The sequence below is a fragment of the Diabrotica undecimpunctata genome, chromosome 2 (assembly GCF_040954645.1).
Source record: "Diabrotica undecimpunctata isolate CICGRU chromosome 2, icDiaUnde3, whole genome shotgun sequence".
Lineage (NCBI taxonomy): Eukaryota > Metazoa > Arthropoda > Insecta > Coleoptera > Chrysomelidae > Diabrotica > Diabrotica undecimpunctata.
The window spans coordinates 177554675-177578335 of NC_092804.1; the positions used below are offsets into that span (position 1 = coordinate 177554675).

At 34.4% G+C, this 23661-nt stretch overlaps 1 protein-coding gene across 4 annotated transcripts in view; it reads left to right on the plus strand.

Annotated features, from left to right (window-relative positions):
• Hr4 (nuclear hormone receptor 4) overlaps positions 1–23661 on the plus strand; it is a 235840-nt gene that overhangs the window by 199849 nt on the left and 12330 nt on the right. For 3 of the 4 annotated variants that reach the window (XM_072524105.1, XM_072524106.1, XM_072524104.1), the window contains 5 exons: positions 1014–1224; positions 3744–4948; positions 5632–6251; positions 11904–12096; positions 22676–22815. In XM_072524105.1, coding sequence (XP_072380206.1) covers positions 1014–1224; positions 3744–4948; positions 5632–6251; positions 11904–12096; positions 22676–22815 — 2369 coding nt within the window. Of the gene's footprint in view, positions 1–990; positions 1225–3743; positions 4949–5631; positions 6252–11903; positions 12097–22675; positions 22816–23661 lie in introns of all 4 variants that reach the window. The other variant, XM_072524107.1, reaches the window with a different exon arrangement.

Genomic DNA, 23661 nt, shown 5'->3' on the forward strand with positions numbered 1-23661 from the left:
GTAATGTGTCTTACGAAAAAGATGAAGAAAAACTAAGATAAATTGAAAAAAAAATATGAGAAGAATATACTGTTCAATAAAAACATAACGAGGAGAATATACGAGTAGAAGACTGGTGAACCATAAAATGATAAATTTAACCGAAGGGGAAGACATAATAAATGTTATTAAAGCACAAAGACTGAGATGGTTTGGACTCATAAAAAGAAGAGAAGAAGGGGCACTAGTTAGGAAGATAACAAACTGGAAACCAGTAATAAATAGACCAAAAGGAAGACCAAAAATAAGATGGAAAGATTATCTATTATAAGATATATCAAAGATGGAAATTGCAAACTGGAAAGAAAAGTTTCAGGACCGGAAAATATAGTAGGCAAAGCAAAAACACATACTAATCTTTATAAAATAGTATAATGGATTAAAAGAGCTCAAGGAATATTAAGCGACCTTTGCCAAGAGTCATCGGTCTATATATATACCTTTCCTATAAGCTACTCTCTTTCTGAAAGTTCTGTCATTTATTGAAGGTTGGATATCAACATGTTAATTTTCACTTTATTTATGGCCGCTTTAAAAAGCTATTGGCTTTTGAGAAATTGAGAACTTTCTTAGACAGTATATTTTGCGTGAAGTACTGGTGAGCTTAGGATCAGCCTCAGGTCAACACGATCATGTGACATTGCAAATAACAAATTTGGTATAATTGTGTTATATATTATTAGTATAAATAAATTACCTATAAGGTGGCCAAAGATTTCGTAACCAAAGCCAAAGAAAAGGGAGAAAAAAATACGTTTCGTCGCTTGCATTCATCTTCATCTTCATATACATAACCCGCATACGTTCATATCCTGATTTAACCACCATCCTTAGTTATTTTTGCATACTGTTATCACGATCACTATCAGCACTCATCTATCCACCCACTCACCACATTCGCTTTGTTACAACAACCTAGAGTAGGCAGCCATCAGCAAACTTTGCTTCTAGGCAATGTCTCTGTCCGCTTCTAGGCGAATCTGTCGCCGATACGAGTACTTCGTCTCCTGATCTTCTGAGCCCATCGTCGCCGAAGATGACCGACGCATTACTCAACCCGCCGAGTCCAGATTCTACGCCGATTCAACTCCATCCGCCCGAGCCCACGAGGGAGAAGACGCCCAACAGACTGGAGGAGTCGGGAGTGTTCGACGGAGGTGGTGGTGGAACTGCTAGCGTCATCAGGTCAGTTTCGTTTTTAATTAATATCATAAATATTGCTAAGTTACTATTTTAATGGGAAGAAGCCACAATTAAAGTTTAACATACGGTTATTGGCGTATAAATTTCCACTTCGGAAATCGTTTTTAAAATACAAAACATTAATAAATTAAACAAATTTTGTTTTTTGTTACTCGTTGAAAAATTCTTCTATAGTGTATTTTTATGTATGAGAGAGTAATAAAACAATAAATTATGTATGCAAATCCCTAAACTGTTGATACGGGTGACTCAATGAAAAACAGATATTTGTCAACAAGTTTACAGAAGTATATAGGAAAACAATTTTAAATTGAGTATGACCACCAGGTATAAAGGTTGGAGCAGAATAGAATACAATAGTTGTGAGGGTTACTAATCCCTAAATAAGGTTGCCAGTGTCGGAGTGATGGAGGTTAACAGGTACTAATAAATTTGCAAGAAATGTAAGATGTTTATTTTATTGGTTATATATAACCAATAAAAGTTTAATAAGTACCTACCTATTTGCAAAATAAAGTTTAATTCTTTAGATAAAATAAAACGTTTTATTTTATCTGAAATGAGTGCATTCCACGAAGTAAGGGTTTCAACAATCAAACATTTAATTCTTTAATTCCAGGAATCTACGACAGTAATTGACTAGATAATTACCTTCTAAACTTATTCCACAGAAAATGTGATAGTGGGTTTTTCCATTTTGTAGGAAGGTCCAAGTGGCGTATTCAAAATTCTTAACAGTTCACTAAAAGTAGGTACTTCAGTTGCAAGGTGCAGTTTATTGTGTATACTAGTGTTATGGAAAATTTGGAAGTGCCGTGTAAACGCCGAAAAATTGGTCCTCTTACAGTTAATGAAAAAACATTAATATTTAATTGTTTTAAATCATTTACAGACAAACGTTGAGTTAGTTAGCAGTACACTTGGTGTTGGGAAATCTACGATTTACAGAGTTATTAAAGAAGAGAAATGTGGTAGTTTTCAAATGCCACGTAATGCTCCAGGGAAACCAAAATTTCAAATAGAATATCATTTTAAAGAAGGACTTCGACGGAAAGTGCATGAATTCTTCTTTAGACAAGAATTTCCAACATTGGATAAAGTTCTTGTCTCAGTTCGAGATGATAAGGATTACCCAGAAATGAGTCGAAGTACGTTATGGAAACTTTTAAAAGAAATAGGCTTCCGCTGGAAAAAGAATCCCAGAAAGTCTATTTTATTAGAAAGAAGCGATATTGTCATATGGAGAAGACATTTTCTAAGAACCATAAAGGAAATGAGAAACCAAAAAAGAATAGCATGCTAGGTCAGTGAAGCATGGGTCCTGAAAGAAATATCCGAAACCAAACTCGACACATCCTAAAGAAAAGTACTGAGGAGAATACTAGGACCTGTGAGGGAAAACGGAATCTTCAGAAGTTGATACAACAACGAGCTTTATCAACTTTATAAGGAAGCACCACTGTCAGACTTCATTAGATTACAAAGATTGCAATGGGCCGGACATGTGATAAGAAAGGGAGAGGTTAGGCTACCAAAAAGAGCACTGAATGCTAGAATGCAGGAAAGAGATCGGTTGGAAAGCCAAGAAAGCTCTGGGAAGTCACAGTAAACAGCGACGCATAAGCCCTTTTAGGAGTCCGTATATGGAGAAGATCAGCCACAGACAAGCAACGATGGAGGCAAAAAATAAAGGAGGCCAAGGCTCAATTTGAGCTGTAGTGCCGTAGAAGAAGAAGAAGAATAAGCTTCTTCAAAGTACCTTAGATAATCAATACCGGGTGTTTCCTGCTTGATCTCGTTGCTTAAAAATATGCAATAAATTTGTATCCAAAAATGCTGCGTCACATAGAAATAGGAAGTTTAAAGTATATTATGTTTATTTTTGTTTTTCCCTAAATAATACTTCAGATAATTTGGTTGCATATTCTTACTTTTTACTTGAATGCGAAACAAGATACGATAAGTATAAGATAAGAAATCCCCTTAATCAAATGAAAAGTGGTGTACAGCTACTACCCGGCTATTTGTACGATTATTTTATCAGTTCTTCCTACTCTTCTTCTCGTTGTTGATTACAGTTCTCACAAAAAGCCTTATTTCTATTAAAATGATATTAAAATGATAAATGATGAAACATCTAGTAGAACTAAGTTCTAGATACAGGCACATTACATGTTATTGTCGATTTTGTATCTAGGAATTGGGTGTAGGAGACTCCCGTGCCTTTTACAGTGTTGTGCCTACAAAAAGAGTTTCTAATCTACAATATAGTAAGATTATGTTTTTATCTTGATACTTGTTTTTTTGGTTAGGTAAAATTCTTGGATGTATTTAAAAAAAAGTTGTTTTTTTATCGACACCGGTCAAATAGTCAAACTAGTGATGATGATTTTGCAGTTAAAATTTATATACTTATTGTCAAGTTTGAAGACTTTAACTATTTTTACATAATTTACCTTTAAATGACTATTGTTCAGCACTCTACAAGTGTTTTGTTCTAGGTCTATTCCAGTGATAAGGTCCCACAGCCCGCCCGTTCGACCGCAGCCGCCTTTCAGCCCCTCACAACCCCCTCGACCGCACAGTTCACCAGGACGACCAGCCAACCTCAGTCCTCGAGCAAGTCCTGTAATAAGGCACACGCCACTTCTGCTACAACCATCGGTCAGCCCCAGACCACTCACAATATTAACTCAAGAACCCACCTCATCAATACCAGTTATATCACCATCAAATATACCCATATCATCACCACCTATACAGTCTAGAGGAGTGATCATTAATCAACAAGCTCCTAACATTAATCAAAATCCACAATTGTGGCTAAAACATTCTAGAATAAACGGAGTTAAGCCTGAATTAATAGGAGGCAATTTTGCGGTAAAGCCTGACTTATTAGGAGCAAATTTTGGTGTTAAGCCTGAGTTATTAGGAGGGAATTTTGGAGTGAAACCTGAATTAATAGGAGGCAACTTTCCTGGATCTCCGGTGGATCTTAAACCTCCCGGAAGTCCGATGGGTCGAGCTGGTACCACTATGCCAGTACGGCAGACTCCTACTGTGATTATGGGGGAGGCTGGAGGTGTTAGAACGATGATTTGGTCTCAACCCACCCTATCTACTTCTCCAGTAGGCGATCCTCAGATACATCCTACGACATCAAACTGGCCGCAAGTTAGTAATACTGATGAAAGTGCAGCTCAGCTTCTTCTTAATTTAGGTCAAGACCGACTGAGACCCGTTAGTAGAAACTTAATACCATCACCTTCACCCACATCTCAATTTACCACGTCTCCGCTCAATATGGAACGGCTTTGGGCGGGCGACATACGACAGTTACCAGTAAGCCAGCAAACACAAGCGCTTAATCTCACATCGCCTCCCCCAGGTGTGCCTTTAATCTATGGACAAGGCGATCTTAAATCAACTCTAGGCATAGCTGAACCAACACCGGGTGAACACCATGAGCAGCAAGAAGAAGAAGAGCAGCCGATGATTTGTATGATTTGTGAGGATAAAGCTACAGGGTTACATTACGGAATTATTACTTGCGAAGGCTGTAAGGGATTTTTCAAGAGGACTGTACAAAATAGGAGGGTGTATACATGCGTAGCGGATGGGAATTGTGAGATTACCAAGACGCAGAGAAATAGGTGTCAATACTGCAGGTTTAAGAAGTGTATAGAACAGGGAATGGTGTTACAAGGTGAGTTATAATTAGTTTCTTAAGCAACATTAGAAATATTTCATCCATTGTCCATTGTATTCCAATTTTATTGCAAACAAATTTCCATATAATTGAAGTAGGTTATGGAAACTGAATAATTTGAGTTAGAACTTTAGACCCTACCAGAGACTAATAACTGCTTTCTCTATATTATAGGAAAGAAATGTAAACTGACTTCCTCCTAATAGACGAATGCAGTTCCTGTAAATTTCTTTCCGCTCCCTATCTTTCTCTGACCAATCAAATTCCAAATGTTTTAGGAAATACTGAATAAATTAAAATTTCAAAATCATACAAATTACAAGTATTTTTATCCTGTTCTAAAGAATTTTTAAAAAAGATAAACAAAGGCCTATTACATACATCAGATCCTAACGATAACTTCCATTGCCTAGAAATATCGTAAACATTTTGAGTTTTTATCAGCTGCCAATTTTCAATAATTTCTTTTGTATCAAATACACGTAAATTTTATTTCTAAAATAAGTTTGTTCTTTAAATTCATTTTACTCTTTTATTTGTTAATTATTTAATTTAGCTCGGACCAATTCTTCAAGTACAATACTTTACACTCTACTCTATTTTCTATTTTTCTTTATTGTTCTATCTCATTTTGTCATAAATGTAGCAAGAAACTATTCATAAATATTAATTTGTCTTAGCCGTAAGAGAGGACAGAATGCCAGGAGGGCGTAATAGCGGTGCCGTATACAATCTCTACAAAGTGAAGTACAAGAAGCACAAGAAACCTTCAGCGAAACAGCAGTCCAAACCTCTGGACAAGAACCTCATCGGCCAGCAATTCAAGACCGAGCCGCCGCCAAGTATTCCCTCCAACCTAGTCAACGGCACGATCCTCAAGACAGCTTTAACGAACCCCAGTGAAGTCATCCGCCTAAGGCAGCGTCTGGACAGTGCGGTTTCTTCATCGCGAGATCGAAATTTTTCCGTCGAATACTCGTTATCGATGATAAAAACTCTTATAGACTGTGATGAATTCCAAGATATCGCGACGTTGCAAAATCTCGATGAACTCCTCGACCACAACACGGATTTGAGTGAAAAGCTGTGTAATATCGGTGATTCGATCGTGTATAAATTGGTGCAATGGACGAAAAGACTGCCGTTTTACTTGGAATTGCCGGTGGAAGTGCATACGAGACTTTTGACGCATAAGTGGCACGAACTGTTAGTGTTGACTACGTCGGCGTATCAAGCGATTCATAAAGCGGCAACTGAGCAGATGACCACTACGCTAATAGAGACGGATTTCACGCAAGAGGTACGTATTATTTTGTCTTCGTAAGATCTGCTATTTAATATGATATGTTTGATTGCTTATTGAACTATTTAGAAAAAAATCTAATAGGTATTTGAAAATTAGTACGACAAGAACATAAAGTTTGTAAATAAATCATTTTATAATTATTGACAGGATTTGTTCCATATTTTGTGGTCCTTCTGTAATAAGCATATATTTTGTTTTAAAGCGTTTATAGCAATACCCCTTTGAGTAGGATACCCCTTTTTTCTTCCCCAAGTTCGCATGGAGATATCTCTCTTAGAAGATCTCGCTGAAGGCGGTAAAATCTCTATATGATCCACCTGTAATAGAGCTGGGAGGATCCCATCCACTCTTATGGATTTGTATAATTGGAAGATATATATTGCTTCCCTGTGTCGCCTGCTGCTACATATGTACTTGGCCATTGAATCAGCCCTCCTGGGTGGATTTCTACCATACTTGACTTCGTTTTTCCAGGAACGGATTCCGTTTGTGATAGTTGCGTTTTTAATAAGAGCATTCTTCTTTCCTCCTCACTATCATTAAAGCTACAATTTGGTTTGCACATGGCCATGGCATGGTCAACTCTATCCCTTCTGTAGTTTTACCCTAGTGGAAGTTAAGTCAATTTTTTCACTTCACTTCATTTCCAGATCAATTCGATTTTCTCCTGAGCGTTGGCTTAGATATTTTCGTGCTTAATTTGATTGTGATTATTTTATCATTTAACAGAGAAGGTTAGTCACTAAATTACTAAGATTCGTTGTCGTGTAATATTTACTACTTATTCAATTGAAGGGCTCCAGACAACTCACATAGAATAAAACAACGAAAGACAAAATGGAGACCACAGCAGATCTGGAACAAAGCTGTAAGAGAAATCTGTCAAACGCTTTCTTTAGGTCAATCAGACACAGAAATGCTGGTCTATTATATTCTAGTGATTTATCAGTAATTTGCTTTATAACGAATATTGCATCTGTACACAATCTTCCACTATGAAAACCCTGTTGTGCATCTGCTAAACTTATCCTTTGATTTATTAGCACTTGTAAAATTTTAGTTGTAAGTCTTAGCGTAGTATTTAACAAGTTTATACCTCTGTAGTTTTCTGGCTGTTTTTTATCTCCTTTTTTGAATAGTAGAATTAGTTCGCTCGTTTTCATTCTATCGATATTTTATTGTGTTTTATTATGTTATTAATTAATGTTTTTAATTGTTCTGTCATTACTTCTCCACAATATTTCAGTAATTCGTTTGGTATCCCGTCTTTACCTGCTGCTTTTCTGTTCCTCGGATTTTCAAATATTTTTCGAACTTCCTGTACATTTATATTAAGTTCGACAACCTGATTCGAAGTAAAAAATCTGCTGGAGATAAGGAAAAATGGACAGTTTGTACATGATGTAAATCAGATAACAAAGATCTAAATCCTAGCATGAAGATAAATAACATCTCAGATGGTATTGTAGGTTTATATCCATCAAGGTAATATTATGCTATTACTATCTCGTATGAACAGTATTAGACGAGCGAAGTTATCTTGGAGGCAAATAGATGATGGGGAGATACAGTAATATAACGTTTTCAAGCAATCGTTACCACACGAAGCGAATTAGTTTGATTATAAACAAATAAAAATATTAAAAAACAAGTTACAGCTCATCATAATTCATACCTGAAGTTTATTTATACAATAAATTTCTATCTATATGTGTAAATTGAGTACAAAAATGTTTTTATTATGAAAGTTTACTACCCGTTGCATAATCATTTTACGATAGACTACCTACTACGATAGATAAGATAACATTCAATGTAAAAATATAAGTCGGTTTTTCATTGAACGATTGCTTGCTAATAAAAACAATATAGGCCAGTGTCTGGGAAAACGGTTACTGAAAATATGACAAAAACTAGAGATGGGAATTAACGTTACTAAACAACTTATATATTTTCTATAAATAAATAATTAAAGTAACATATTAGCGGAAAGAGAAAAATTTCCGAAGTAAGCTTTTTAAATTACAATTTGAATCGTATGAATATTACAACAAAGCGATTCATGAAGTCATACTACATAAAAACAAAATTACTTTTTTACAGAAACATTAATTTCTATGTCCTATGTATTTGTTCTGTAATATCATCAAAATAAATAGACTGAAAAAGATTAGTTTATCAAACACCTCCATAAAAACGTTCTAAAAGTTGGAACTTAAAGTGAAAAATACTGTTTGCTGACTAATGCAAGAATAGGCAGGAATAAGAACATTTTGATAGTTGGATTGGAAAAAGGCTGTATGACTTATACACACTTCTAAAATATAGGTCAAACTGACAACAGGTGTGTCCTCAAAAAACTTGATATTGTGTAAAATGAATGAGTTCTTTCGGCATGTAACATGCCATCTTCAGAGCTTCCTATAAGGAACAATATTTTAAGATAAATTTGGTTTTTACAATTATAATGATTAAAAACTTCTATCTTATAGTTACAAATACCTCGTGAAAGAGTGATTGTCGACACAAAACACATTAAAAACAGAAGACCAACGTCTCTGTTATAATCCGTTTAAGATATATAACCCTTATGTTAAAAAATTGGACAAAAAACTTTTAAACCCACAAAAAACCATGTTTTTTTGGGATTTTTAAGTTATTTTGTGGGGTTAATGGGATGTTTTTTGACATCGATACCACTTTAATCATTTTTTTTTTCGTTTGTTACGTTTTATGTGAATAAAAAATAAGACTGATTTTTTTAGGAGTTTTTGGGAATTTTTTCCATTGTATAGACTTTAATTCGAACTAGAGAAAATAGATCAAATCAAGGTTTTTTGATAGGTTACATATTATAATTTGAAGTAACTGACTGCTTTAAGACATTCAAAATTTGGGCCAAAAAAACCGTTTTTTTCAAGGCTTTTAAGGGTTTTTGTGGGGTTAATCACATTAGTTGAGATCGATACAACCTGATTCAATATGTCTTCAATTTATATTCAAAAAATATTTGAAAAATAATATTTTCAGACGTAAAAAAAACTAATATAACAATCATCTATGCGAAAAATCAGGTTTTCAAGAGTTATTCGAGGGTTTTTATTGGATTGTAAAATCTCATTTCATGTTATATGTAGAAAGGTAAAAAAGGTTGGATAAATTCAGTAAATTCCCCTAAATAACCCTTGAAAACCTGTTTTTTCGTATAAACGATGGTTGTGCTTGCTTCTTTAAGGCCGGAAAAATTTTCTTTTTCATATATTTTTTAAATATGAATTAAAGGCGCATTGATTCGACTTGTATCGATCTCAAAAATATGATATCTCTCAAAAACTCACAAAAACCCTTAAAAAATCTTAAAAATCTTAATCTGCCCTATTCATAAAAAAGGAGACAAACTGTTGTGTCAGAATTATAGAGGCATCTCTTTACTTTGTTCGGGATACAAAATACTCACAAACATCATTAATCGAAGACTACAACCTCTCACGGAAAAAATCATCGGGGAATATCAAGCAGGGTTTAGGCAAAATAGATCTACCATTGACCAACTATTTACAGTTAAACAAATACTAGCCAAAGCATTGGAATATGACATGGACGTTTACAATCTCTTTGTAGATTTTAAACAAGCCTATGATTCAATAGATAGAACAATTATACCTAATATACTGAAAGAATTTGGCATACCATCAAAATTAATACGACTAGTGCAAATGACAATGACAGAAACAGAAGCACAGGTATGTATTCAGGGACATATCACTGATGCGTTTACGATAACGCAAGGACTGAAACAAGGCGACGGACTAGCTCCAACGCTCTTTAATCTTGTTCTGGAATATGTAATTAGACGGTTGACGGTGAGCGGAAATAACATACTTACAAACAAGTCTACCCAATTAGCAGCATACGCAGATGACATAAACATAACGAGCAGAACAATGAATGCAGCGGAAGAAACCTACGTTGAGTTGAAACAGAGTGCAGAAGCAGTAGGGCTAGCAATAAATACAAATAAAACAAAACTACTCATACAAACCAGATCAAATAGACCGGTGCAACAACACTTTATTGACGATATAGAACATGTAAATAGATTCACATACCTAGGAATGGATCTGGTCGCAAGCAATGAAGAAGAACCGGAAATAAATAGAAGGCTTGTGCTGGCAAATAAAGCCTATTTCGCGATGGGCCACATATTCAAATCGCGAGACGTACACCGGAAAACAAAACTCCCGGTCTATAAAACAATAATCAGGCCCATAGTAAGTTATGGTTGCGAAACATGGGTGGTGACACAGAAATCTGCCAATGCATTAGATGTGTTTGAAAGAAAAATATTACGTAGGATCCTGGGCCCAATAAGTGAAAACAACAACTGGCGAATTAGGTACAATAGAGAAATATACGAGCAATATAGCGAACCAACTCTAGCACAACATACTAAACTGCAGAGATTACGATGGGCAGGGCACGTGGTCCGCATGCATGAGAATAGAATCCCCAGAAAATTATTAAATGCAAGAATGCAGGGAAAAAGACCTGTTGGAAGACCTAAAAAGAGATGGGAAGATGAAGTCGATGAGGATGCCAGGAACTGCCTGGGAACGCGTTCATGGAAAAGAACAGCGGTAAATAGAGATGGTTGGAGAAGCCTGTTGAAGGAGGCCAAGGCCCGATTTGGGCTGTAGCGCCATTGGATGGATGGAATCACATTAGTTGAGATCGATACAACCTGATCCAATATGTCTTTAATTTATATTTAAAAAATATTTGAAAAATAATATTTTCAGGCCCAAAAAAACTAATATAACCATCGTCTATGCGAAAAATCAGGTTTTCAAGAGTTATTCGAAGATTTTTATTGGATTGTAAAATCTCGTTTCGTGTTATATGTAGAAAGGTAAAAAAAGGTTGAGTAAATTCAGTAAAGACCCCTAAATAACCCTTGAAAACCTGTTTTTTCGTATAAACGATGGTTGTGCTTGCTTCTTTGAGGTCTGAAAAATTTTGTTTTTCATATATTTTTTAAATATGAATTAAAGACGAATTGATTCGACTTGTATCGATCTCAAAAATATGATATCTCTCAAAAACTCACAAAAACCCTTAAAAACCAATTAAAACCATGGTGTTTTGGGGTTTAAATGTATTTTGCCCAATTTTTAAATGAACTAAAGAACTTAGTTGCTTCAAATTATAGATGACCTATAAAAATCCTTGATTTGATCTATTTTGAAGCCTATAAAATGGGGAAAATTTCCCAAAAACCCCCCAAAATCCGGTTTTGATTAAATACACCAAATTAAAAATAGACCTGCAGCTATCTCCAAAAAAATTGACGTTTTTGGGGGTAACGGGTGGGGATGGCGGAAAAAATGCATTTTTAGGTTATGTACAATTGATTGCAACCCACCGAAAAAACAATTAAGACGAAAAAATGACGTTATTAGGGTTAAGGGGATAGGGGTGGCGTATACAATTTCGCTGAGTCTTATTTTTTAATCACATAAAACGTAAAAAAATTAAAAAAATTTAATTCTAGGAGTGATTACATTTTGCGTATCTTAAAGGGGGTACCCTTTGTTTGTTAGTTTTTCAGGCAAAATAATATTTAATTAATATTGACTTTTTGTATAGGTGGAGTCCAATTTGTGTACCCTCCAAAACTGTCTGATTTCGATGATGGGAAGGGAGATAACAATTGAACAACTTCGTCAAGACGTGGGGTTGATGATCGAAAGGATAACACACGTCACGTTGATGTTCAGGCAAATCAAGTTAACTATGGAAGAATATGTGTGCCTTAAAGTTATCACTATGTTGAATCAAGGTAAGATATTTATTAGATGTATATTCGGACAACAAAATTATATAAAAAAAAATGTAGATTGCTTAATTTTATGAGAGTAAATGTTTTACGAGAAAAATAGTTCTTATAAGTATTTGATGAGAAAAAAATTTTTTATCAGATTTTTGTAAAAGAAAACCCGTTTTATAAGATTTTTATAAAGGAAACTATTTCATTAGATTTTTCTTAAAGAAAATATGTTTTATAAGATTTTTAAGGCAAAAAACTACCTTTTTATATGATTTTTATAAGAAAAAATATGTTGTATAAGACTTTTATAAGAAAAATATTCTTTTGTAAGATTGTGATTTTTATAAGTGATAAACCGGTAAGGTAATAATTAGACTTCGGCAAATATGCAAATAAAAATGGAGAAAATATGCGCATAAATATGCACGTGTTTACCCGAAAATATGCAAATATTTTACAAAATATGCATACAAATAAATAAAAAAATCGTAAAATAGTAACAATTTTATTTAAAAAAAAGTGTACATAACTAAATATTTCCTACTATTCATTAAGATTTACATTTATTTTAAGTAACTACATCATTTTTAAGTATGAATAAACTTATTTAGAATTATGGTAACAATAAATGACCAAGTGGTGTTCAAAATTTTCTAACAAAAACTTGTGGCTTCTGTCTGAGTACATATATTTATATATGGAAAAACTTCGTTCAACATCAACTGATGTAACGGGAGCATTTTTCAAACTAACCAAAACATTTGGTTCTAAATTAATTGTTTCCGAAATATTTCCAGCTAGAACACTGACTACTTCAGAAAGAATATGGTAACCTTTATTTTTTTCCATAGTAGCTTCAAATTTTTTTAAAATATCTTTTCCAATATTACCTCTAACGTTCCGACAACATGACGCAAATTCTTTTATTAATGCTGTACTTTCGAACAATGATAGTTTTGGTGATTCTAACTGAGTAATTGTTTTTTGAACAAAACTAAAATTTGATTTTATAAATGAAAGTTCTTGTTGAAGCAAGTTACTCTGAAAAGTTTGTTTAGAATCCAAAAGAGATTGCGAACTTTCATCTGTTAACGTATCAATTATGTTCTTTATTTTAACAAAATGATCTGCATAAAAATTAGCTGCTTCTAACCATGTTCCCCATCGCGTTAAAATAGGTTGTGGTGAAAGAGGAATGTTAGGTAGCATTTCTTTATAAAGTTGAATTCTTATAGGAGATTTAAGAAATACTTTTTTGACACTGGATATCATGGTATTTACAAGAGGAAACTTTTTTCGTATTTCCTCTGCAACTCTGTTTAATCCATGCGCTACACAAGTAACATGTATTAAATCTGGGAAAAATATTTTTAAATTTTGTCCTGCTTTCACCATATAAGGAGCAGCATCCGATAAAATAAGCAGTAATTTATTAGAAGGAATAGTAGTCGGAAGAAAAAAAGTTGCTAATGTTTCTTGTATAAAACGCGAAATTGTTAAAGCATTTGTTTTCTCAAGTTGCTGGCATGAAATAAGATGAGATTTTGGTAAGGTATCTTCTTTAAGAACACCAATCAATAAATGAGCAATATACTTTCCTGAGGAATCAGTGGTTTCGTCTACAGATATGTAAAAATAATTATCTGCAATTTGTTTATTGTATTGTAACTAGGCAAAATTAAAACTATGGTGGACTGTAAAACACTGGCTTTAATGCTGTTTAAAACAAAAACATTGCCTTTTGTAAAATGAAAACTTATACGAATTTATTGTCTTTTACCGAAACTGCCTCACTCTTTGCTGCTTGATGTCTAGTCTCGATCTCTCTTCCCCCTTGTCGTCTCTTCGGTGCGCGCACTGCTGGGTGAAGACACGCACACTGTTGCCGGTTGTAATAAAAGGTCTAATATAATTGTTTGCGGCGCAAACATGCCCCCGGCCTTGAAAGCAAAGGGCCTTAGCTTTCAATTGGTAATGGACAAATTTTTGTAAAGCTCCGCTTAACGATTCCATCTTGGGTCTTGATTGATGCTACTCTTGCGACGTTATCAGAGCCTTTGAAAATATGAACGATGCGACCTAGACGCCATTGAGTAGGTAGAGTATTGTCCGACTTGAGTAAAACAAGAGAACCCTCAGATAGGCTGCCATGGTTGGTTTTCCACTTGGTTCTGTATTGAAGTTCGGCTATGTATTCGAGACTCCAACGTCGCCAAAAATGCTGACACAATAACTGGATGTGCTGATATCTGGTAAGACGGTTTACCCTTTCTTCAATAATGTTGCGGTCTGGACATGCAACCAATGGTCGACCAATTAAAAAATGAGCAGGAGTTAATGGAGTATAGTCGGATGGATCGGATGATAGCGGACAGAGCGGACGGGAATTTAATATAGCCTCAATTTGATTTAACATTGTATTGAATTCCTCAAATGTAAAATGAGTGTTTTGAAGAACTCTCTTTAAATGGTGCTTACAACTCTTAACACCCGCTTCCCAGATTCCGCCCATATGTGGTGAATACGGTGGGTTGAAATGCCATGAAATAGCTTCTTGAGTATATGCTTTCTGCAAGGTTAGTTCGTTATTAGAAAGAAAAGTACCTAACTCTTTAAATGCCCCAACAAAATTAGTTCCGTTGTCGGAAAATATCTTTATAGGCTTGCCCCTCCGTGCAACAAATCTACGAAGAGCAAGTAAAAATTCGTTTGCTGAAAGACTTGAAACAAGTTCCATATGCACCGCCTTTGTAGTGAAGCAGATAAACAAGCTGATGTAACCTTTAATTATAGAACCACCACGCCCCTTGTGCGTTTTGATATTGAAAGGTCCAGCATAATCTACTCCGGTATAGCTAAAAGGACTAGACAAATTGAGGCGCTCCTTAGGTAAGTTACCCATCATAGGTTGTATGGTCTTTGGATTAAATCGAAAACAAGTGAGGCACGATTTAACTGTTGACCTAGCGAGTCTTCTGCCCCCGATGGGCCAGAATTGTTCTCGGATAGTGGATAACAAACCCTGAGGACCAAGATGCATTAATCTATAGTGCTCAAATTGAAAAAGAAGCTGACAAAACTTGTGCTTTGAGTCTAAAACAATAGGATGAATTTTATTAAATTCATAGGAAGAATTGATCAGACGACCGCCTACCCGCAGAAGTCCTTTATCGTCCAAAAATGGGTTTAGACTAGCTAGTTTGCCCTTAATTATTGATTTGTTATTGGTTAAGAGTTCAATTTCATTTGAGAAAGATTCCTTTTGTGACATTCGAATTAATGAATGAAAAGCTTGATCTAATTCGTCAATGGAAATAGGAAATTTATTAAGAGATCTTTTCTCCTTATCTGAGCGCAGAGAATTTGATTTGAAACGAAAACACACAGCAACCACTCTTTTTAAATGACTAAGACGTGAAAAGCGCTCAAATGGAAATAACTTTGAGGCAGTGGCCAAATGAGTGAAATTCTGTTGCTTTAATTCTGGTAGGTCTAAAATATAGTAGAACTTTGAGGTGGGCCAAGAGGATTCATTCAACTGAAGCCATGGAGTACCTGACCACCATATCTCGTGATTCAAAATATGGCTGGGAAATAGACCTCTGGACAAGATGTCACATGGATTGTCACGTGATGATACGTGTCGCCATTTGCAATTGGAAGTGAGAGATTGAATTTCGGATACTCGATTACTGACGAATGTGTTCAGTAAATTTGGACTGGTGCGAATCCAGGATAGTACTATAGTAGAATCCGACCATAAAATGGTTTCGTTTATTGTTATTCTCAAAGATTGCTTCACTTTATTGAATAAACGTGCTAGCAAAAGTGCTCCGCAAAGCTCTAACCTAGGGATACTAATTGTTTTTATTGGAGCTACCTTTGACTTGGAGCAAAGTAAATGAATGTGGACCTGATTGTCATGATCTAGACTACGCAAATAAATGCACGCCCCATATGCAATACTAGAGCTATCGGCAAATCCATGAATTTCAATGTATTTGTAATTCTTGCATATGGCATGCCTAGGAAGATTGACTTGACTAAGCTGGGCTAATTCAGATTGGAATTTAATCCAACGTTCTGCTAAATCGTTTGGAATGGGTGCATCCCAAGAAATCTTCTCGAGCCAAAGTTTTTGCATTATAGTTTTAGCTAACACTGTGCATGGACCTAAAAGTCCTAATGGATCAAAAATCTTGGATATTGAAGAAAGAACAGATCGCTTCGTAGGAATTTTATTGATGGGTAGTGTTTCCACCTCAAAATGCAGTAAATCCGCGTTACATGACCATGTTAGTCCAAGCGTTTTTGCCTTTTCTTCTGGATCAAACTTCAAAATACATGCATCGTTTGAATGCTGCAAGCCATCTAATACTTTATTGTCATTAGAATACCATTTTCGTAGATTAAAACAACCTGCCTTTAAAATGTTTGAGACGGTTTGACAAATATGTTGGGTTTCTTCAATAGTGTCTGCTCCAGTAAGCATATCGTCAACGTAGAAATCGCGCAGAATAATTTCCGCTATCTCGGGAAAAGTTTTTTCATTGTCTGTGGCGAGTTGGATGAGACATCTTATTGCTAAGTAAGACGCACATGCTTGTCCGTATGTAACGGTGTTTAGAACAAATGTTTTTATTGGTTCGGAAGGATCGTCCCTCCATAATATTCTTTGTAAGTTTTTGCATTCATCGTCAACAGTAATCATGCGATACATTTTCTCGATGTCCGCTGTTACGACATATCGGTGCTGACGAAATCTAATTAGTATTGAAAATAGATCATCCTGTAAGGTAGGCCCGACGCATTGAATATGGTTCAAAGACAACCCTGATGTGGTCGGTGCTGAACAGTCAAATACTACTCGTAGTTTGGTAGTCAAACTTTGTTCACGAAGCACTCCATGATGTGGCATATAGTATACAGGATGAGGATAATCGTTTTCTTCTATCGCAGTCATGTGATTAAGCTCTTGGTATTCTTGCATGAACTGAACGTACAATTCACGGAATGATGGATTTCTTTTTAGTTTTCTTTCAAGGCTGTAGAATCTCTGTTCTGCTTGAACCTTGGATTCACCTAGTGATTCTGGTGACTGCTTTAATGGAAGACGCACAATAAATCGACCGTTCTCGTTACGACGTGTATTTTCCTTGAAGTGCTCTTCACAAAATTGCTCTTCAGTGGAGAGAATCTTCGTAGATTGGCATTCCTCCAATTCCCAAAATTTTGCTAATTGCATTTGCAAATCCAAATTAATGCTAGTGCTGAGGTGGCATCTGATATTGTTTAAACTAGAGAGGCCGACCTGACCCGATGCAACCCATCCTAGATGAGTCTCTTGGAAAACGTACTGGTTGATTTTGATTTGGTTGGGACATAATAGTTGCCAAAATAGATCTGCCCCAATTAAAATGTCAATAGGTCTAGATTCGAGAAACTTAGAATCCGCTAGGATAATATCGCTTGGGATATTCAAGGTTTCATTATCGACAAATGTTGCAGGTAGATTGCTAGTTATTTCCTTTAGAATGAAAAATGTAACATCAGCCTTAAAATAGTGATATTGTGATTCTATACATATATTGCACTTTCTGGAAGAACAAGAAGTCTGATTGCTGATGCCAGTGATAGAAAGATTGGTAGCTTGACCCTGAAAACCTAAGAGATTGAAGAAGCGCTCGGTTATGAATGATTTCTGAGAACCTGAATCTAGAAGCGCACGCGCAATGTGATATTTGCCCCTCGAATCTGCTATTTTTACACAGGCAGTTGATAAAATTGTTTGCTGCACAGAGGGCAATGCAGTTATGGTAGTTAGAGAAGTGTTATTGTTTGCTATAGTTTCATTGTTTTCATGTTTATTACTAGATATTTCCTCATGAATAAGAGTATTGTGCCATTGCTTACATTTTCGGCAAGGTCCTAGTTTGCATTTAGAACGAATATGGCCTGTTCTTAAGCAGTTTAGACATAATTTGGCTTTATTGACAAAATTGCGCCTCTCAAAAATAGAAAGCCTAAGAAATTGCTCACAGGAATAAATTGAATGATCGCCCTTGCAGAAAACACAACCTTTGCTAGTACCGTTAAACTCGCTTGTAGAAGTAAAACTTCGAGCATACCCTTTAGACCGTTGCTTGGCATCGAATTTACCCGATTTCTCTTGTATTGAAGGCTGCTTTTCAATCTTACCCTCTATTTTTTCTAAATAGTCTGCACGATCCCTTAGAAATCGCTTTAAATCGCTCCACGTTTCGTCTTGCATCTCTTTAGTATGTTTTTCCCAATCACGTAAAATATTGTTGTCAAATTTAGATGTAATCATATGAATCAAGAGTAGATCCCAATTGTCAGTACTTTTATTTAAATTCTCTAATGCCTGCAAATGATTAGAAACTTCATCAACCAATGCTCGTATTTTGTGTGAAGTTTCTTTGCTTATTGTTTCTATATTAAAAAGTGCTTTTACGTGCTTGTGAATTAACATTTTAGCCCTATCGTATCTTTCGCATAGTGAGTTCCAAGCACTGTTGTAATAAGAAGCCCCGAATTTAATTTCTTTAATGACTTGTGCCGCGGAACCTTCTAATGAACCTTTAAGATAATAATATTTTTTCATATCGTCCAATTTTTTATTGCTGTGTATCATGGCTATGTAAGTATCGCGGAATTCGATCCAGTCCTCGTAGTTACCGCTAAATGTTTTTAGATGCATTGGAGGCAAAGAACTCAAATTTATATTGTCATTATCAGGAATATTGCTTGAATTTGAATTATCGTATTTGCTTATCAAGTGTTTGGCTAGTGCCACAGAATCGAAATAATTATTTTCGAAAGTGAACCTTTCGTTATCCTGAGTTTGTTGTAATTCTAGTTCTCCCTCAGCACTGATATCGATATCGCTTTGAATACTATCGAATTCCCCACATAATGGTTCTATCTTTTCTAGTCTTAATTTTAATTTTAAAATGTCCTGTTCTGAAATATTTGCCTCATTTGCCATATTGTTAACTATGCTAGTAAAGCTTGATAGTTTAGAATTTAGCGATGTGCGGCGCGAAATGAGTTTTTTCAGTTCTGCTTTCATGTTTAATCGAGTGCAAACACCACCAAAGATCGTTTAAATATAGTGTAATGTTAGCTAGATATGTTTGAAAAGAAAGAAAATAAAAAATATTTTAAGTTGAAAATTGATTCACCCTGTATATTGAATTTGCAGTAATTTTAACCTACTTAAAATAAATATCGTATTTGAGGTGACTGTAATATAGTTCAAACTTAAATTTATAGCTTTATTTTCAAAACAAATAAATTAAATTAATGAGGCTATAATAAAAAATGTTATTGTTTGGAATAGATAAAAAGGATCGCTCACCAATTTGCCGGTAAAAAGTGTTTGTCTTTCTTTTCTTGGCGTCGACACAACCGTAGAAACTTGAATTTCAGCCTTTCTATAGTTCGTCAAGAAATGTTCCATCCGTGCTCGTTTGGACCAATAATGTTTATTGTATTGTAACTAGGCAAAATTAAAACTATGGTGGACTGTAAAACACTGGCTTTAATGCTGTTTAAAACAAAAACATTGCCTTTTGTAAAATGAAAACTTATACGAATTTATTGTCTTTTACCGAAACTGCCTCACTCTTTGCTGCTTGATGTCTAGTCTCGATCTCTCTTCCCCCTTGTCGTCTCTTCGGTGCGCGCACTGCTGGGTGAAGACACGCACACTGTTGCCGGTTGTAATAAAAGGTCTAATATAATTGTTTGCGGCGCAAACAAATTTCTTCCTTAATATTAATTAACACCGACGAGTATAGCCCGTTCACATTATTTCTTCTTAGAGACCGATCACTTGGAACATTAAGTTTGCAATATTTTTTAGAAACGAACTAAAATTTACATTTGCTAATTTTGAAAGCGGTATGTTTGCAGACACTAATGCGCGACACAAGTCTTCATTAAAAGTTTCTTGCTCATCTAATTTTTTTGAAGTAGATTGGAAACATTTAGCCATTGAAGTTTGATGTTTTCCTCCTATTTTTCCTTTTTTTGCAATGTGTGAAGCAGTTCTCACATGTTGGTCTATCTGAAATTTCTTCTCACATGCTATCTATAAATAAAAATAAAAACCTTTATTTTAACCCAACCTTTAAAATATAAAAATATACAAGGTGTTTTTGGTTAATCAAATAACTGGTTTGGAAAAAAAAACACTCGCTAAGTGTTTTAAATGCAGTATTAATCCACAAATTAGTTTTTGTTACTAACCATTAGTACATCATATAACTTATTTTAAAATTCAACAAAAGTTTTTTTTTGTTAATTCAATTACAATAAAAATAATTGTGTTTTAGAATAGCTGAATTCATAAAAAAAGTAAAGGTGAAAAATTTTTCTAAATACACACCATTGTATTGTACCATGGACAATTTTTTCTCACTAAAGGAAGCTATTTTTCATTTAAAAACAACCTACGAGTACTAAATTTCAAGTAAATACGTTTATTGGTTTTAAAGTTATTGTTGTTATTAACTAAAAGAATTTAATTTTTTTTAATTTTAACACCCTGTATCTCGAAAAGTAAATAAGTTTGACCCCTCATTAACTATATCGTTTTGTTCAATTTTTCGAGAAGTATCTACAGTCAAACGTTGTAAGTGTCATTTGGAAACACCCTGTATGTATGAAATATTAGATATTTAATAGAAAATATTAGATACTTACAATTTTGCCACAGACTGAACAGTAGATTTTTCCCATATCCATAGACAGCTCTTTATAAGGTTTAATCCAAGTTGAAGCACTGGTTGTTTTAGGCATTATAAAATCACAATCTTCCTTTTTGTTACGCACAACGAGTGTTTACGCTTTGAATATCAAAACAAAAATGATTTACAAATCTGAGCATCAAATTAGAAATGTTTAGGTACCTAATTCAATAAACTGGGAGATTTTGGAAAATCCCTAAATTAGGAACAAAACTATTAGCCGTTTACCTGCTGTTAAGATACAATAAATTGTAGATAGATTTGGGGATTATATCATAAAATGCAAATGAGCGAACCCTTAGCGATTATCCAATAACTGAATGCCTCAGTGACCGAGACTTTCTAAGAATGTTGAGGGCTACTTAAATTGATCTTCTTTGAAATTGTAAATGTTTTGTACCTGTAGAGATTACGTACTTAGATCATTTCTTGATTAAAATGACTACAAAATTTTATACAAGAATTGAAATAAATTGGTATGTTTAAAAATTTTCAAATACAGTATAAAAATCTGAACTTTTATGCACTGTATGCAAACTTTTATACAAATATGCCAAAATATGAAATATTTGCATAAAATATGCACAATATGCAAAATATGCAATATGCATATTTGCCGAAGTCTAGTAATAATAGTATCAAAATTCTAAATTTTGGTGGATACGCAGGGATCACGAAAATTTACAAAATTATAATTATATAACGTGAATCTAAAGATTGTACATAGTGTAGGCATTAATAATATTGTCTGATTCCGTAGAAATATCAGGTACATACTCTGCTGTAAGTTCTGGAGTTTTCTAGGTTTAAATATAGCAACAGTCTTCATTTCCATCAAGAAATATGCCATGTGGTGACAGAAATGGATAGATATTTGTGTTTTTCTTTGTTTCTTTGCTGTGTTCCCTACTTGAATATTTTTCTTTATTGCTTCCTCCAAGGTTTTGTTAAATTTACTTCTTATAGCCATGTTTCGTATTCTTCACCTTACCTGGCCGTTTGAAAAACCAAGTGGATGTAGGGTCATTAAGTAGGAGCCTCACATATCTGCATTTCTTCTTCTATTGTTCTAAAAACGTTTTTTAAGATGTTTTATTGTTCTAAATCATTTGCTAATCTTATTAACATGTTTCTTTTAGTCTCTGAATTGAAATATTTCAATTTAAATCATAAATAGCATATATTAATAATGTTTAGGGTATGTATTAATGAGATTTTATTGATATATAATTTCTTCATTGCATAGAATAGAGTGAAGGGGTGGTACATATATGTACCAGTAAGTACTTACGGTGGTACATATGTATACCAACAGGTACTGTTAGTATATCTACAAAAAAGCAAAGATAAGCATTCAGATAAGCAAATACAAGGCAACCTTCTAAGGTAGAAAATGAATTGATAAGTGCTTGGTGTGATATAGCATATAACAGTTTTTACACAATGGAATATTACCTTGTTGGTACATATATGTACCACCCTATATTGCTATGGATATCGGGTGTACATATTTATACCTCCTTAAAATTGAATGACGAAAACAAATTAGTAAACCATTATTTGAACTTACCAAAGGATCAACACTATTCACAGGCAAACAACAAAAAATATTTATCACAAAAATGTAGACATTACATATTTTATTGGACTAAATATTTAATTTTGTGGGAGCAGTATATCCGTAATGCTTACGCTATTGCAAACACGTGCCAACTTTATTTAATAGAGTGCGTAATGTTTGGAACGAAAGGGTTAAATAGGTGATCGCCTAAAAAATGGTTGTTGCTGACTGTAATAACATAAATTTTCATTTCTAGCAAAGCCTGCCAGTAGTTCGGGACCCAGTGAATTGGAAACAATCCACGAGAGGTACATGACTTGCCTACGCGTGTATACGCAACATATGTATCCTCAACAAGCCACAAGATTCCAAGACTTACTAGTTAGGTTACCAGAAGTAAGTAACGTACTTTATATTTATTAAGAAAAATTTTTTATTTAGTACTTTTTATCGTCCACTCCACAAACAACGGCGTAAGTAATAAAATATTTTTAAGAAATAGTTTGTAACTTAAGCAAACTATTTACTTAAGTATACAAACAATCTGCTTTTCTGCTCGTGTCGGAGAGTTTGGGTGCGGTTCCTTCAAAAATCATATAGAAGCTGTTTGTATTATCTTTAAGATTAAAATTAATTGGACGCCATTCCTTAATAGTTTATCCTCGTAAGGAAACGAGCTCAGACAAAGAAATAAAATGAAAAATTTAAAACATTATTATTTTGTAAGGAACAAGAATCTATAACATGAAATTTCAATTTTGAGTCGTGGAAACAAATATGAGGTATTTGAAATATGACTAAAAACGCAGTATTTAAACTTTTACATTACAAACAATCGCACGTCATAGAAAATACCTTCAAAAAGACGGTTGTGGGTGTAATTTGGGCCAATATCTGGGAAATGTTCAACACGAAATGATGACAATGAAATAGAACAATTCTATAACGATTTAGAAGAAATGCTGAAAGCAATAAAAAAAGCAACACATTAACATAATAATGGACTGCGGACTTGGAAACAGAAATGACAAAGGAGATCGATTGATTCAATTTTGCCAAAGCGAAGACTTCGTAATAACAAACACCTTTTTCAAATTACCTCCTCGACGGTTATATACATGGACAACTGCACCACATACCAAAGAAAAAATAGTGAGAAATCAAATAGACTACATTATAATAGCAAGGAGGTATCGTAATGCTGTTAAATGTACTAAGACGTACCCACGAGCTGATATAGGC